This window comes from Mytilus galloprovincialis, chromosome 1 (genome assembly GCF_965363235.1).
Source record: "Mytilus galloprovincialis chromosome 1, xbMytGall1.hap1.1, whole genome shotgun sequence".
NCBI lineage: Eukaryota > Metazoa > Mollusca > Bivalvia > Mytilida > Mytilidae > Mytilus > Mytilus galloprovincialis.
In genome coordinates, this window is record NC_134838.1 from 24,096,356 (window position 1) to 24,112,374 (window position 16,019).

The window sequence follows — 16,019 nt, forward strand, 5'->3', positions numbered from 1 at the left end:
ACAGCACCTAGTTACAAGAACCCATCATGTTTGACCAAAAATAAGAGTTATCAACAATAGAAAAATGAGGTAAAAATGTGGCAACTCGTGACTGATAAAAGAACAAAAGAAGTTTGGCTTTAGCTTTGTCGTTACAAGGAAAACCAAGGGATCCCAGTGATTTAAATGTTGATGAATGGGTAGGTAAGCTGATAACTAAATTGGACAAGCTTTTTAAGAAGGATAAATAGATCAGGCTTCTACTATAGTTGATCAGCTCCACAGAGGAGAGGATGTAAGCATGTCTGATTATATCATTGAACTTGAGCAGAGATATAATAAATGTAAGAAATATGATATAGGACTTCTAATCGCATTTCTAGCTTTTAAACTTCTGGACAACGCTGGAGTAAGTCAAAGTAATCGTCATCTGGCATTAACTGCATGTTCTGACCTTAAATTCGACACAATGAAATCTGCTTTGAATAGGATATTTGCATCAAAATCTCAAAATGTTCCTGGAGAACGAGACTCTATTGTAATTGTTAAAGAAGAATCATCTTTTGTCAATGATGGCTATTATCAGAGAGGTCGTAGTTCAAGAAGAAATTTCCCTTGTAATCGAGCTGATAAATCAACAAACTTTAGTAGACTTAAGACTAAAATGAATCCAGTCTACAATGGTAATGTCTCAAGCTGTAAAATATGAGATTCCAAATTTCATTGGGGAAGGATTGTCTTCACAAACAGCTTGATGTGAATTTAACAGAACATAAGAGTGATGAGTTAAATAAACTGTAAATATAACATTATTAACCTCAGCACAAGAATTTAAGCCTCGAACAGTGTTTGTCGCAGAAGCCTTCAATGCCGCAGCTATTGATACTGCATTTTTAAAGACAGTATGTGGTTGTAAATGGTTGTATGAATTTGTAGAAACCATCAATAATATGAGAGAGAGAGAGAGCTCTAACCTTTCATGGGAGACTACCGTCAGATGGGCAGTTTATGCGTAGAACAGTCTGATAAATGTCTGTGGCTATAGTTCATATCAAATAGTTTTTGGAAGAAACTAAAACATGCCATCAACTATAGTCAACAAGTCTCCTGCATTAGAAAGTACAACAATACGTTATATTATGGGAAAGCATTACGTTGAAGCTAGAAAAGCATTTATTGCGGCAGAATTCTCTGAGAAAGTTAGAAAGACACTATGTAAGTAAATCTGGCCTTTAGGAGAATAATTAAAAAAATGGTGACAAAGTTTTCTTCTTTCGAGGCAATCAGTGGAAAGGACCGGGCTGGGTAATTGGTCAAGATAATGTAGTTGTATTTGTAAGATATGGAGGTCTATATGAGTAAACGTGTTCATGAAAGTAGAATAAAAAGAGACATTGATGTTGAAAGAAAACAAAAGATTACTCATAAGCATACAGCAAAGTACTTAAGTCACAAGCTGCCACCTATAACAACAACACTGAACCAGATCATGACCTAGTTTACTATGAGAGTGATGATGAAGAGCCTCATCATACACTGAACCAGATCATGACCTAGTATACTATGGGAGTGATGACGAAGAGCTTCATCATACACTGAACCAGATCATGACCTAGAATACTATGAGAGCGATGATGAAGAGCCTCATCATACACGGAACCAGATCATGACCTAGTATACTATGAGAGTGATGACGAAGAGCCTCATCATACACTGAACCAGATCATGACCTAGTATACTATGAGAGTGATGACGAAGAGCCTCATCATACACTGAACCAGATCATGACCTAGTATACTATGAGAGTGATGACGAAGAGCCTCATCATACACTGAACCAGACCATGACCTAGTATACTATGAGAGTGATGAAGAAGAGCCTCATCATACACTGAACCAGATCATGACCTAGTATACTATGAGAGTGATGATGAAGAGCCTCATCATACACTGAACCAGATCATGACCTTGTATACTATGAGAGTGATGACAAAGAGCCTCATCATACACTGAACCAGATCATGACCTAGTATACTATGAGAGTGATGACGAAGAGCCTCATCATACACTGAACCAGATCATGACCTAGTATACTATGAGAGTGATGACGAAGAACCTCATCATACACCGAACCAGATCATGACCTAGTATACTATGAGAGTGATGATGAAGAGCCTCATCATACACTGAACCAGATCATGACCTAGTATACTATGAGAGTGATGATGAAGAGCCTCATCATACACTGAACCAGATCATGACCTAGTATACTATGAGAGTGATGACGAAGAGCCTCATCATACACTGAACCAGATCATGACCTAGTATACTATGAGAGTGATGACGAAGAGCCTCATCATACACTGAACCAGATCATGACCTAGTATACTATGAGAGTGATGACGAAGAGCCTCATCATACACTGAACCAGATCATGACCTAGTATACTATGAGAGTGATGAAGAAGAGCCTCATCATACACTGAACCAGATCATGACCTAGTATACTATGAGAGTGATGATGAAGAGCCTCATCATACACTGAACCAGATCATGACCTTGTATACTATGAGAGTGATGACAAAGAGCCTCATCATACACTGAACCAGATCATGACCTAGTATACTATGAGAGTGATGACGAAGAGCCTCATCATACACTGAACCAGATCATGACCTAGTATACTATGAGAGTGATGACGAAGAACCTCATCATACACCGAACCAGATCATGACCTAGTATACTATGAGAGTGATGATGAAGAGCCTCATCATACACTGAACCAGATCATGACCTAGTATACTATGAGAGTGATGATGAAGAGCCTCATCATACACTGAACCAGATCATGACCTAGTATACTATGAGAGTGATGACGAAGAGCCTCATCATACACTGAACCAGATCATGACCTAGTATACTATGAGAGTGATGACGAAGAGCCTCATCATACACTGAACCAGATCATGACCTAGTATACTATGAGAGTGATGATGAAGAGCCTCATCATACACTGAACCAGATCATGACCTAGTATACTATGAGAGTGATGATTAAGAGCCTCATCATACACTGAACCAGATCATGACCTAGTATACTATGAGAGTGATGAAGAAGAGCCTCATCATACACTGAACCAGATCATGACCTAGTATACTATGAGAGTGATGATGAAGAGCCTCATCATACACTGAACCAGATCATGACCTTGTATACTATGAGAGTGATGACGAAGAGCCTCATCATACACTGAACCAGATCATGACCTAGTATACTATGAGAGTGATGACGAAGAGCCTCATCATACACTGAACCAGATCATGACCTAGTATACTATGAGAGTGATGACGAAGAACCTCATCATACACCGAACCAGATCATGACCTAGTATACTATGAGAGTGATGATGAAGAGCCTCATCATACACTGAACCAGATCACGACCTAGTATACTATGAGAGTGATGATGAAGAGCCTCATCATACACTGAACCAGATCATCCCTAGTATACTATGAGAGTGATGACGAAGAGCCTCATCATACACTGAACCAGATCATGTATACTATGAGAATGATGACGAAGAGCCTCGTCATACACTGAACCAGATCATGACCTAGTATACTATGAGAGTGATGATGAAGAGCCTCATCATACACTGAACCAGATCATGACCTAGTATACTATGAGAGCGATGACGAAGAGCCTCATCATACACTGAACCAGATCATGACCTAGTATACTATGAGAGTTATGACGAAGAGCCTCATCATACACTGAACCAGATCATGACCTAGTATACTATGAGAGTGATGACGAAGAGCCTTATCATACACTGAACCAGATCATGACCTAGTATACTATGAGAGTGATGATGAAGAGCCTCATCATACACTGAACCAGATCATGACCTAGTATACTATGAGAGCGATGACGAAGAGACTCATCATACACTGAACCAGATCATGACCTAGTATACTATGAGAGTGATGACGAAGAGCCTCGTCATAATGGTACTGACAATGATGAAAACCAAGAAAATGTTGAAGAATCTGCAGACGAGAGTGCTGCTCAAAGTGCTGATCAGGGTGATAGTCATGTTGGTAGCCAGAATGGTAGTTTGAATGGCAAAGATAGTCCTGAATCTGAAGGTAGAGACAGCCTTGATTTGGAAAATCAGACAGAGAACGATATTCATGAGGAAAGTATGGAACTAAATACTTAGTGACAGGCAAATGATTGCATGAAATTAAAGAAGAATCAGAATGAGACGTTGAATTTTAAAATCCCTGGTGAAAATGAAACAATAGAAGCAATTATTTTAGGCAGGGCACGAAAGGCTATAATTGATAAGAAGAGCTGGTACAATAAAAAATACAACCAGCCAGGAAATGATAGAGTTGATCAGATATCAATTGATCTAAGAACAGTCAATGATTTAAAGTTGTAAACCAGACAGATGACGACAATGAAGATGTACCTTTAAATGATATTGATATTACCGAGGCTAAAGAGGCAGAAATGGATAACTGGAGAAAGCATGATGTGTATGAAGAAGTTGAAGACAATGGTCAAAACTGTATCTCGACAAGGTGGGCTTATACTCTGAAAAAATAAAGGGAACGCATTTTATAGAAAAGATTGGTAGCAATAGATGAGATACCGAAGAATTCTCCAACATGTGAAAAGCAGTGTCTACGACTGACTATTATCATGTATTGCTAAAATTGCAAAGAGAAGTCATCTTGAGATCTCCTAAAGAAGCAAAAGCAAATGTTAAAATCTGGCGCCTAAACGAATATGTATATGGCCAGCTGATGCATCCTAAAAGTGGTACGAAAAAGTTAAAACAACAATGCTAGATTGTTAAGGAACAGTGTCAAAGATTGATCCAGCAGTATTTTATTGGTATAATAAAAAAGGTTTGACTAGTATCCTAGCAGAATTTGTAGATGACTTTCTTTGGGCATTATCCAGTTCCTTTGGGGAAAGTGTTGTATCCAGAATAAGGGATATGTTCAATGAAGGAAAATAATTCTGTAAGTCTTTCAAATATTGATCTCAGCCAAGGAAATGAAACTATGGTTCTCAGCCAGAAAGAATGTCAGAAATGTCGAAGACTGATGGGTTTTATCATTTGATTTTGACATTTCATTAGGGACTTCCCGTTTTGAATTTTCATCGGAGTTCAGTACTTTTTAATTGGTATAGACATAGTGAAAACCTCTCCTCTTTCATTATCAGAACAGACTCTATTGAGGTCAAAAATAGGACAGTAATTGTGGTTAGTAAGACAAACCAGATAATGCATTTGATGTTGCTGGCATTTCATAAAAAATTAAGACTAGCACTATTGAAGATCTAAAGAAAGTCAAAAAAATAATTTGGAAGGTGCATAAACTGTTATCACAGAGATATGTCTCGCCTTTTTGTAATTTTGATTATGCAAATGTTGAAAAAAAATAGCAATACTTGAACATCTTACACAAGTTATGCAAACATTCAAATGACTGAATTACATGGCTAAACAATCTCAAAGTAAATGAGATGTGCCAATGCTAATACAACTGCATACCAAATAATATTGACTTCTTACAAGTCGTTCCCAAACCTAAATACAAACATTAACTTGTAAACTATGTAAAAGTTTCAAAGTCAATGAACCATGAAGAGGGGGTGGGGAGATTGGATACTTGCAAATGCCAATAAATTTGCATACCAAATAATATTGACTTAACATTAGCACTTCTAGTCACAAACTAATACATGTAAACTAGGATAAATTTCAAAGTCATTAGACTGTGACTGAGGGATGAGGCCATATATTCTCCATGAATATGAGATGTGCCAATGCTGATACAACTGAATACCAATTAATATTGGCCTACCACTAATGGTTCCCCTTGAACTGACATAATCACAAACTAATACATGATAACTAAGAAAAAAATCCAAAGTCAATGGACAATGACTAAGGGGGCATAGCCAAATTATCTTCATGGAAATGAGATATGCCGATGCTTATACAACTGCATACCAAATATCATTGACCTACCACTTGTGGTTCCCCATAAACTGACCAAATCACAAACTAATACATGTAAAATAAGCAAAAGTTTCGAAGTCAATAGACCATGACTGAGGTCGCAGGGCCAAATAATCTCCATGGAAATGAGATATGCCGATGCTTATACAACTGCATACCAAATATCATTGACCTAGCACTTGTGGTTCCCCATAAACTGACCAAATCACAAACTAATACATGTAAAATAAGCAAAAGTTTCAAAGTCAATAGATCATGACTGAGGTCGCAGGGCCAAATAATCTCCATGGAAATGAGATATGCCAATGCTTATACAACTGCATACCAAATATCATTGACTTAGCACTTGTGGTTCCCAATAAACTGACCAAATCACAAACTAATACATGTAAAATAAGCAAAAGTTTCAAAGTCAATAGACAATGACTGAGGGGGCAGGGCCAATTAATCTCCATGGAAATGAGATGTGCCAATGCTATACAACTGCATACCAAATATGAATGATTGCCACTTGTAGTTCACCATAAATAAGACCTAATCACAAACTAATACATAGTTGACGCCATCGCCGCTGCCTTGGCAAGTGAAGCCTTAGCCTTAGCTGGTGGTGTGGATTGTGTAATATCTTTCGCAGCTCTGTTTGAGGAATTAATGCAGAATTAGCACGAATTGAAGCATACTCCAGTAACTTGTTTTGTTGACAACAAAGACCTTTATCATGCAATATACTCTGACAAACCTGTAGGAGAGAAGAGATTGAGGATGAAGATCAATGCATTAAAGCAATTGCTTCAAGGTGGAGAGATTAACGAAATTAAATGGGTACAGACTAAAAAACAAATCGCCAATGTTCTTGCAAAGCATGGTTCTTCCTGACAGGACATTTCAAATTGTTTTGAAAAAGGACCTTTGAATTCAAGCCTTTTGCAGTTAGTGTAACTGACAATACTCAAGAATGTGTCCATAGTACACGGATGCCCCATCAGCATGATCATTTTCTATGTTAAGTGGACCATGAAATTCGGGTCAGAATTTTAATTTGGCATTCTAATTAGAAAGATCATATCATAAGGAACATGTATACTGAGGGTCAAATTGATTGGACTTTAACTTCATCAAAAACTACCTAGATATGAAAGAAGAAGTGACTATTAATGCAAGCCTGACCTTCCTCTTACTAAGGCAGATCTCAATCTACTGACTATTACCTTCATAAACCTAAACACTACTTTGTCTAGGGATGAGATAATCACACGGGGGAAGATTTTGAACCAATAAACCATGATAAGGTGATCAAGGTCAGATCAGTCCTGCCAGCTGACTTACAGCATATTTATTACATTCCAAAGACAATCCTCGTCTTTCTTAAATTTAAATATTGTATGTTTTCAAAATAGTCATGTTTGTGTTGTCTTGGTATCAATCCAATATTTGGATTTTAGATCAATTAAATGATTTGATTTGATACTATGGTTCTTAGGAAGAATGATAAGAAGCTAGCATTCAAACCTTTTCCAAAATATTCACCTCTTAATTCAAGTATAAACAAAAGGAACTGTGAGTTAAACATAAAACAGACACCAACCAACTGACATTCATTCCCTAAATAATCCTAGAAGGATACTCTTAAGCCAAGGTAATGGATACAAATCAATTTGATTGTTTACCTTTCCTAGTAACTGTGAGTCTGAGAATTAAAATTCCTTCTTTTTTTCCAGGCAAACTTTAATGAACTAATTAAGGCAAATGACAAATAACAAAATATTTTTTTAAAGTATTTGGATTTAATTTGTTCTTCAATGATTTGTTTTCCATAAATCTTAACCGTAACTAAAACAATATTTTTTTACTATGTAACAATTACTGTTACATGTCTATCATAATAAAGTCCCACAACATCATTTATTACTTGTCATTACTTAACACAGTAGCTTAGTAGTATTCATATATATTTCTTTTCTATCACAAGTTGCTGTTGCTTTCCTTATTTTTTTCTAGCATATATTGGTTTGGAACCCAGTACTTAAATCAAAAATATCCCAGTACAAGTATATAAATATCAATATTTGTGTTCCATCAGAATATCTTATTTACCTTATTCATGTTATTTTAAGCACAAATAATAATTGTCATAAAAATTGTACAAGCTAAAATAATGTGAATTTTATGAAAGTTACCCACACTAAAATTTAGAATCAGATTGGAGTAACATCTAAAACAGTATAAAAGTGGCTAATATATTCACAAATTTATGTATCCAAAAAAGAATTGTAAATTGATAATGCATGTACCTTGTTATTATGTGTATCTATTTTTCATCAATACTATTTCTGGTAATTATATAAACATTTTTTGGTTGAAAGTCTTATGATTTCAAGAAATTTTGACTAAAATTGCTGATTTATCAATTTAAAATTTTGAACATTTTTTCAAAGAAGACTTTATTTTAACAAATTCTAATATTATGGTTAATCATTTGATAAATAAAATTCACAAACATCAATACTTGAAATCTAGCAAATTATTGTATCTAACTTTCACTGTTGAAAAGAATAATAAAATACTGTATACATCCACCAAAAAAAGAGAATATTTTAGTCTATGGTGCCATGACATATTCACAAAATGATGCAGATTTAACAGTGATAAGATAGTACAACAAATGGAAGTTTTTAACGACCTTGACTGGCTATACAGCCCTTGCACTGTCGCAGTATAAGATAGTAATAACATAACAGTGTTTATATAGTAAGCAATATAGAGAAACCAGAGGTAATAATAGAAATATAACTACTCCATGTTACATCCTAATGTCAGTTTAAATGTAATTGTATTTGGTGTGGTAGGATCTGCTATATACACTTCTTGTCCATCTCTCAAACCAAGCTCTGAAAATATAAAGAAATCTCTTTATTTCTGTATTTGATAATACATATTAGTTTTTTATAAATTGATAGATCTTGTTTTGTGTATACATTCTATAAGTAACTCTATAGTGTAAATTTAAAAAAAAAAAACCTCTGGAACACCCAAAGTGAAATAAGTCAAAAGTCATGGTAATTTTCAGTAATAATTATTTAATCATTAAGAAAAAAATAGTTCAAGGTTTACAAAGATAATTATAAAATCTGTTAAAAGCAAGTCACGCCTTTTTACTTAACACATCACTACTTACCATTTAATGTCTTTTTTAGATTTTCTCTTGTTTTTTCTTCTATTGATTTTACTGTCTGCATGTACAAGGTTTTATTTTTGCCATTTAGTGAAGTCGTTATTCCTGGAGATTTCATTTGGCTGAAAGAAAAAAAGATTATAAACGAATCATATATCACTATACAATATGTTAAGCAACAAACATGGGTTAGGCTATAGGAATCTTACTAGATATCAAATAAACATGGACTTGGTCAAATCTAGGTCCATCAGAAACTTGGTTACTGGATGTGAAATAACCCTAGAATTAGTCCAACCTAAGAATATCAACTTTATAGAAAATAACAATTGTTGACACCATTGTAGCCACCGGTATGTATACTGGATAAGGAACAACTATGTATCACTTCTACCATTTTTATCACTGACAAGATGAAAAAAATTGAAATGAGTTGTGTGATGAAATTAATAAATTTGTTGAAAATCACATCTATTCAGTGGTCAGTAAACTATAAAAATAGCTATATTCAGCAAAAATTCCCGCCTAACAGTATTTTGGTCAATACATTTAATATGGAAAAAAAGTTTCAAGCATATTTTAGCATGTTTAGAGAATAACATGTTGATTCGATATGAACATGTACTCTGTTGTATACACACCAGACAAACTTAGCTTAATTTTATTATACTTTAGCTCAGAGGATCTACTAGAAAATATCCCTGAATCCAGATATAATGAGGGTCTCAGTGGCCGAGTGGTCTAAGTAGTTACTATTGCACTGAGGTTGAGAGGTTCGAACACCGCTGGAGTGGGTGCACTTGACTCCTATTTAAATTGACTAGGATTGTCAGTTTTCCTATCTAAGGTCAGTGGTTTTCTCTGGCTTCCTCCACTAATAAAAACTGGCCGCCACGAAATAGTCTAATTGCAGTGCTTAAAAGTGGCTTTAAAACACTAAAAATCATTCAAATCAAATCCAGATGTAATGTTTTGATTTTAAGCTATCTAGTAATTTTTTAAACTGATTGTTTGATTGTTGGTACTCTTGGTTGTATCCTGGTGGCCAATTTTTGTCAGATAAGGTCAGGAAAGCTGCCTGATTGTTTACCAGTGTTTTTAAGCACTCGATGAGTTTGGTACTACATGAACACTTATGTATTTTAATATGCTTTTTGCTGTTTCGATTTTCTGTCTGCCTTAATTCTTGTTTATAAGCTACATGTTATTCATATACTGTATTTGTTTTTTAAATGGATATCTCAATTACAGTTTTCCATCATTTTATTTACCTGCCTAACATGTCTTATAAATAAATGTATTTGCATTAACAATCCAATACTTACTATTCAGCACTATCTATAAGGTAGGTTAAAATATCTTGTAATTTATCACCATCAGAAAACTTCAATGCTTTTGGTATATTTGTACAGGCTATACAATCATCCTGTCAATATATATTAATTATTAAATAAAATAAATACTCTATATCCTCAAACAATTGACATGTCTAAATGAATGATTTAGTATGTGTCTTCAAACACTTGACATGTCACAATAAATAAATGAATGAATTATTCTGTGTCCTAAAACCCTTTTTGTGATTTGACTTTTTTTGACATGTCACAACAAATAAATGAATGAAATATTCGATGTCTTATAACACTTGACATGTCACAACAAATAAATGAATGAAATATTCGATGTCTTATAACACTTGACATGTCACAACAAATAAATGAATAAATTAAGTATCCTCAAACACTTGACTTGTCACACCAAATAAACAAATTAAATATTCTTTGTCCTCAAATACATGACATGTCACCACAAATGAATAAATGAAATATTCTGTGTTCTAAAACCCTTGACATGTCACAACAAATGAATGAATTAAACATTATGTGTCCTAAAACACATGACATGTGACAACAACTGAATAAATGTGATGTTTTTATTATTGCGAAAAATACGACAGGGTATCACCAGTCCAGTAGTCAACACTCCGGTGTTGATATGAATATCAATAATGTGGTCTTTTTCTAAATTTCCTGTTTACCAAACTTTGAATTTTTCGAAACACTAAGGATTTTCTTATCCCAGGCATAAATTACCTTAGCCGTATTTGGCACAACTTTTTGGAATTTTTGATCCTCAATGCTCTTCAACTTTTTACTTGTTTGGCTTTATAAATTTTTTGATATGAGCGTCACTGATGAGTCTTATGTAGACGAAACGCGCGTCTGGCGTACTAAATTATAATCCTGGTACCTTTGATAACGTTATAATGGCAATAATTTAAACTCACATTTTTTTTAATAGGAATTAAACAGGATTTTCTTGATATCACAAAAATTAAATCGCATTTGAGTCTTAAGTGACAAAATCACAATAATAAATGCACGCAGTAATTTCAGAATTTACAGTAAGTAATAATAATTCTTTTGATTTCAATAGTGTATTATAAAGTTCTGAGAATGTTGATAAGAATTTCATGCATCTAAGGACTCAATCCATATTTAAAATACACAACAGGATTCCATATTGTCTCTGATGTGTTTCTATGTCAGTTGATAATTTCCAATACTAAAGCATTTTTAATGTCAGACAAATTTTTCAGTAATGGTTAAAGAATGCAGCAAATATTACCTCTTGTAAATCTTAAGCTCTTCTCCCTCAAATTATTTAAGGACAGAGTCTAGTGATAGTTATTGATGTTTCAATTTTAAAATTTATTAATCTAAGCCATTGATGGTATTTGGAAATGTTGTAGAAACATTTTGGTCTTCCTTCACACTGTAAAATAGCAAACTGAAACTTTCACTCCAGAAAATACCAGATGCAATGACTGAACACCAACATCATTACCAGTATGATCTTTATTTGTAAGTCTTTTATGCCAAACAAATACATATATACAACCTGTATATATAAATAATTCACATGACTGCATTGCAATATGTTTAACTAGGTCATCTTATTTCTCACTATAACCTATTGTTTCAGTGACTATATAAAGTTACTACATACCTTTTTCATGGCCTCAAAGGCATATGTATATATACCATCAATATCACTAAAGTTCATGTAATTATTCAGGGGTAAACAGCAACTAAAAAATTGTAAGTTAATCTGAATTATTATATATTTAGAATTTTCTTAAATTCCAGCAAATTTATGCTTTCTTCATACAGTTGATCTTTTTTTCAACATGTAATTTGCTTGATCTCATTAGTTTAAATTCAATTATGGATTTTTCTATTGCTAAGTTACAAATAAGATGACCGTGCCTGCTGACATCACAAAGAACAATGAGGACCATTAGTAAATTACTGAAAAAGAAAGATAAACATTACCTAAATACAGGGAAAATTGGTCTAAAATGTACTAGAAACAGTATATTATCATGTGATGAGGGCAGATACACTATTTCTCAATGCTTAACAGATGACCTTGAGAGAAACAGATTCCACCACAGTATATCATGTGATGAGGGCATATACAATATTTCTCCATGCTTATATTAACAGATGACCTTGAGGAAACAGATTCCACCACAGTATATCATGTGACAAGGGCAGATACAATATTTCTCCTTGTTTAACAGATGACCTTGAGAGAAACAGATTCCACCACAGTATATCATGTGACAAGGGCAGATACAATATTTCTCCTTGTTTAACAGATGACCTTGAGAGAAACAGATTCCACCACAGTATATCATGTGATGAGGGCAGATACAATATGTCTCAATGCTTAACAGATGACCTTGAGAGAAACAAATTCCACCACAGTATATCATGTGACAAGGGCAGATTCAATATTTCTCCATGCTTATATTAACAGATGACATTGAGAGAAACAGATTCCACCACAGTATATCATGTGACAAGGGCAGATACAATATTTCTCCTTGCTTAACAGAAGACCTTGAGAGAAACAGATTTTACCACAGTATATCATGTGATGAGGGCAGATACAATATTTCTCCATGCTTATATTAACAGATGACCTTGAGAGAAACAGATTCCACCACTGTATATCATGTGAAAAGGGCAGATACAATATTTCTCCATGGTTATATTTAAAGATGACCTTGAGAGAAACAGATTCCACCACAGTATATCATGTGACAAGGGCAGATACAATATTTCTCCATGCTTATATTTACAGATACAGATATCCCTGAGAGAAACAGATTCCACCACAGTGTATCATGTGACAAGGGCAGATACAATATTTCTCCATGCTTATATTAACAGATGACCTTGAGAGAAACAGATTCCACCACAGTATATCATGTGACAAGGGCAGATACAATATTTCTCCATGCTTATATTTACAAATATCCTTGAGAGAAACAGATTCCACCACAGTATATCATGTGATGAGGGCAGATACAATATTTCTCCATGCTTATATTAACAGATGACCTTGAGAGAAACAGATTCAACCACAGTGTATCATGTGACTAGGGCAGATACAATATTTCTCAATGATTAACAGATGAGGGGGCGTAGGACCTTTATTGGGACTCCATTATAGGGTGTTTTTAAGCTCGGGTTTCAGGATTGTCCTTTTGGGATCCCAGAAATCTTCTTTGAATTTCTATAAGTTCCGGACCTCAGGATTACATGTTTTTTAGGCCCCCTCCCCTCACAGATGACCTTGAGAGAAACAGATTCCAACACAGTGTATCATGTGACAAGGGCAGATACAATATTTCACCATGCTTAATAGTTGAGGGGTAATGACCTTTATGGTGACTCCGGGATAGGGTGTTTTTAAGCTCCGGATTTCAGGATTGGTCCTTTTTTGGATCCGGGAATTCTTTTTTTGAATTTCTGGATGTCAGGATTTAAATTTCTTTAAGTTTGGGACCTCAGGATTACATGTTTTTAAGCCCCCTCTTTCACAGATGACCTTGAGAGAAACAGATTCCACCACAGTATACATTGTGTGATGAGGGTAGATAAAATATTTCTCCTTGCTTTATAGCAGATGACCTGTAATATATTTTTTTTATTGTAGAAAATATAAAAAAAGGTTGCAATGACAAGTAAGGCCAGTTGAACTAAAGTGTAGACTTTAAGAATTTTTTCAGACGAACATTTTCCTTGTATATAAACAGAAGACTTTAACTATATAATTTTTAACCTTAAAAAATACCAGCTGATTCCAAATACAAATCTTTACCTTGTTGCAAGTTTAAATACTTCTGTTGAACAGGCAGCTAAAAAATGAAAAAAAAAATATCAAAGGTATTACCACATCTACTGCTTTCCATATTTTCATTTCATTTCTACATACATCATATTTCATAGTCTTATTCATAACTTTTGGGTTATATATTTTCTTGTAATACATTTTCACCAAGAGTCTTAGTCCAAGACTAACTTGGTCTATACATCTAAAAATCTAGTCCAATAACTTTCCCATGAAAAGTCTTTTTTCATTTGTTTAATCTTTTATTCCCATTTTTAATTGATTTGAGCTTGTGATTTTTTATGTGTTCCTGAAGTTTTGTTCTGTTGCTATTGCTATTTTCCATTCAATTTACATGGAAAGACCAATAAGTGAAGATAATTAAGTACACATAGAAATGTTTCTATACCATTGTACTTTGGTTTTCGATAATAAAGATACATATTTAGATATATACACGTTATCTCCTATACCAGAATATCACGTTTACACTCTTTCAGATTAAGTTCTTATAAAAAGTATCAAGAAGACTATTTTAATCAATGAATAAATGAAAATAAGGTCAAGGTCAGGTGACTATTGACAGAAACATGTTTAAATCTTGAATTCCTTTTAAGGACTTAAAACTGTAAGTTAAATAACTTCATACTTTTGACCAATTCTCCAAAGTCATGAAGACCCTGACATAAGCAAAAAAAGATTTCTGTTGACCTGTTATTCACAAAGGAAAAAGAGACTGAATTTAGCAAGAAAGTTTGATGTTGACCACTGAATTTCTCACAGGTGTATTGATGAAAATATAACTGTGGGAAAGCATTGTTTATTTCTTCATTGAAATTTGGCTTTGAATTAGCGTTTTGTAAGAACTTTTCTATTCCATTAATACTTAATGTCACATAGCCTTCTGTGAGAATTCTTCAATTCCATTCATAGTTTAAACATATTTATTTATAGTGAAATAAGAAACAAGTTTTTACAATTTATATTAATCCCTTTCTATTTTGTGGGTGCGAGTGCTGCCTTGTAGCGGCATTAGACTGCTCTTTTTCGAAATCTACAAGGGTGTTTTTAACGTGCAAGAGATACGGCTCTCTCTTAACAAGGGTCAGCCATTATTGTCCCCTTCCAACGGACTATCATTGTTTCCTCAAGACCCCCACTGGCAAATGGTGTCAAGGAAGAGTCGAAAATTCAATCCCTGAAATTTTCATCCAAGATCAGGAATCGAACCAGGAACCTTTGTGTTAGTTGTCCAATGCACTAACCGCTACACCATGGCTCTCCAATCATACTTTGTGTCATTTAGTGTTCTGTGAGAATTCTTTGTGTCACATACCCATTGCATTTATGCCTTACAAACACTCTCCATAAGACTGCTATTTTACACTTTTTGGGACATATTTAATTTACCAATAAAGCAAAATATAATGTTGTATGTGTTTTCATATAAGGTTTTTAGATAGAAATCTTGAGACAAATATATTAATACCTGCAATAACTGCATTTGTTGAGGCTACAGCTGGAATAATTCTTTTAACTACACCTAAAATTAAAATGATCTTATTTAAGGAGGCTCGCAGGTACACAAATTTCAGCAAAAAATTAAACATTTGTTTTTTTATTACAAATTTTATTTATTACAC

The 16,019-nt window shown here is 34.2% G+C and overlaps 1 protein-coding gene across 3 annotated transcripts in view; it reads right to left on the bottom strand.

Moving 5' to 3' along the window:
* Positions 1 to 7,784: 7,784 nt before the first annotated feature.
* The window catches only part of LOC143070519 (NEDD8-activating enzyme E1 catalytic subunit-like), a 43,030-nt gene continuing 34,795 nt past the window's right edge, over positions 7,785 to 16,019 (bottom strand). For all 3 annotated transcript variants that reach the window (XM_076244789.1, XM_076244779.1, XM_076244783.1), the window contains 6 exons: positions 15,866 to 15,919; positions 14,368 to 14,404; positions 12,202 to 12,283; positions 10,518 to 10,618; positions 9,196 to 9,314; positions 7,785 to 8,908 (listed from right to left, as the gene is read on the bottom strand). In XM_076244789.1, coding sequence (XP_076100904.1) covers positions 8,811 to 8,908; positions 9,196 to 9,314; positions 10,518 to 10,618; positions 12,202 to 12,283; positions 14,368 to 14,404; positions 15,866 to 15,919 — 491 coding nt within the window. In that variant the 3' untranslated portion in view covers positions 7,785 to 8,810. The remainder of the gene's footprint in view (positions 8,909 to 9,195; positions 9,315 to 10,517; positions 10,619 to 12,201; positions 12,284 to 14,367; positions 14,405 to 15,865; positions 15,920 to 16,019) is intronic.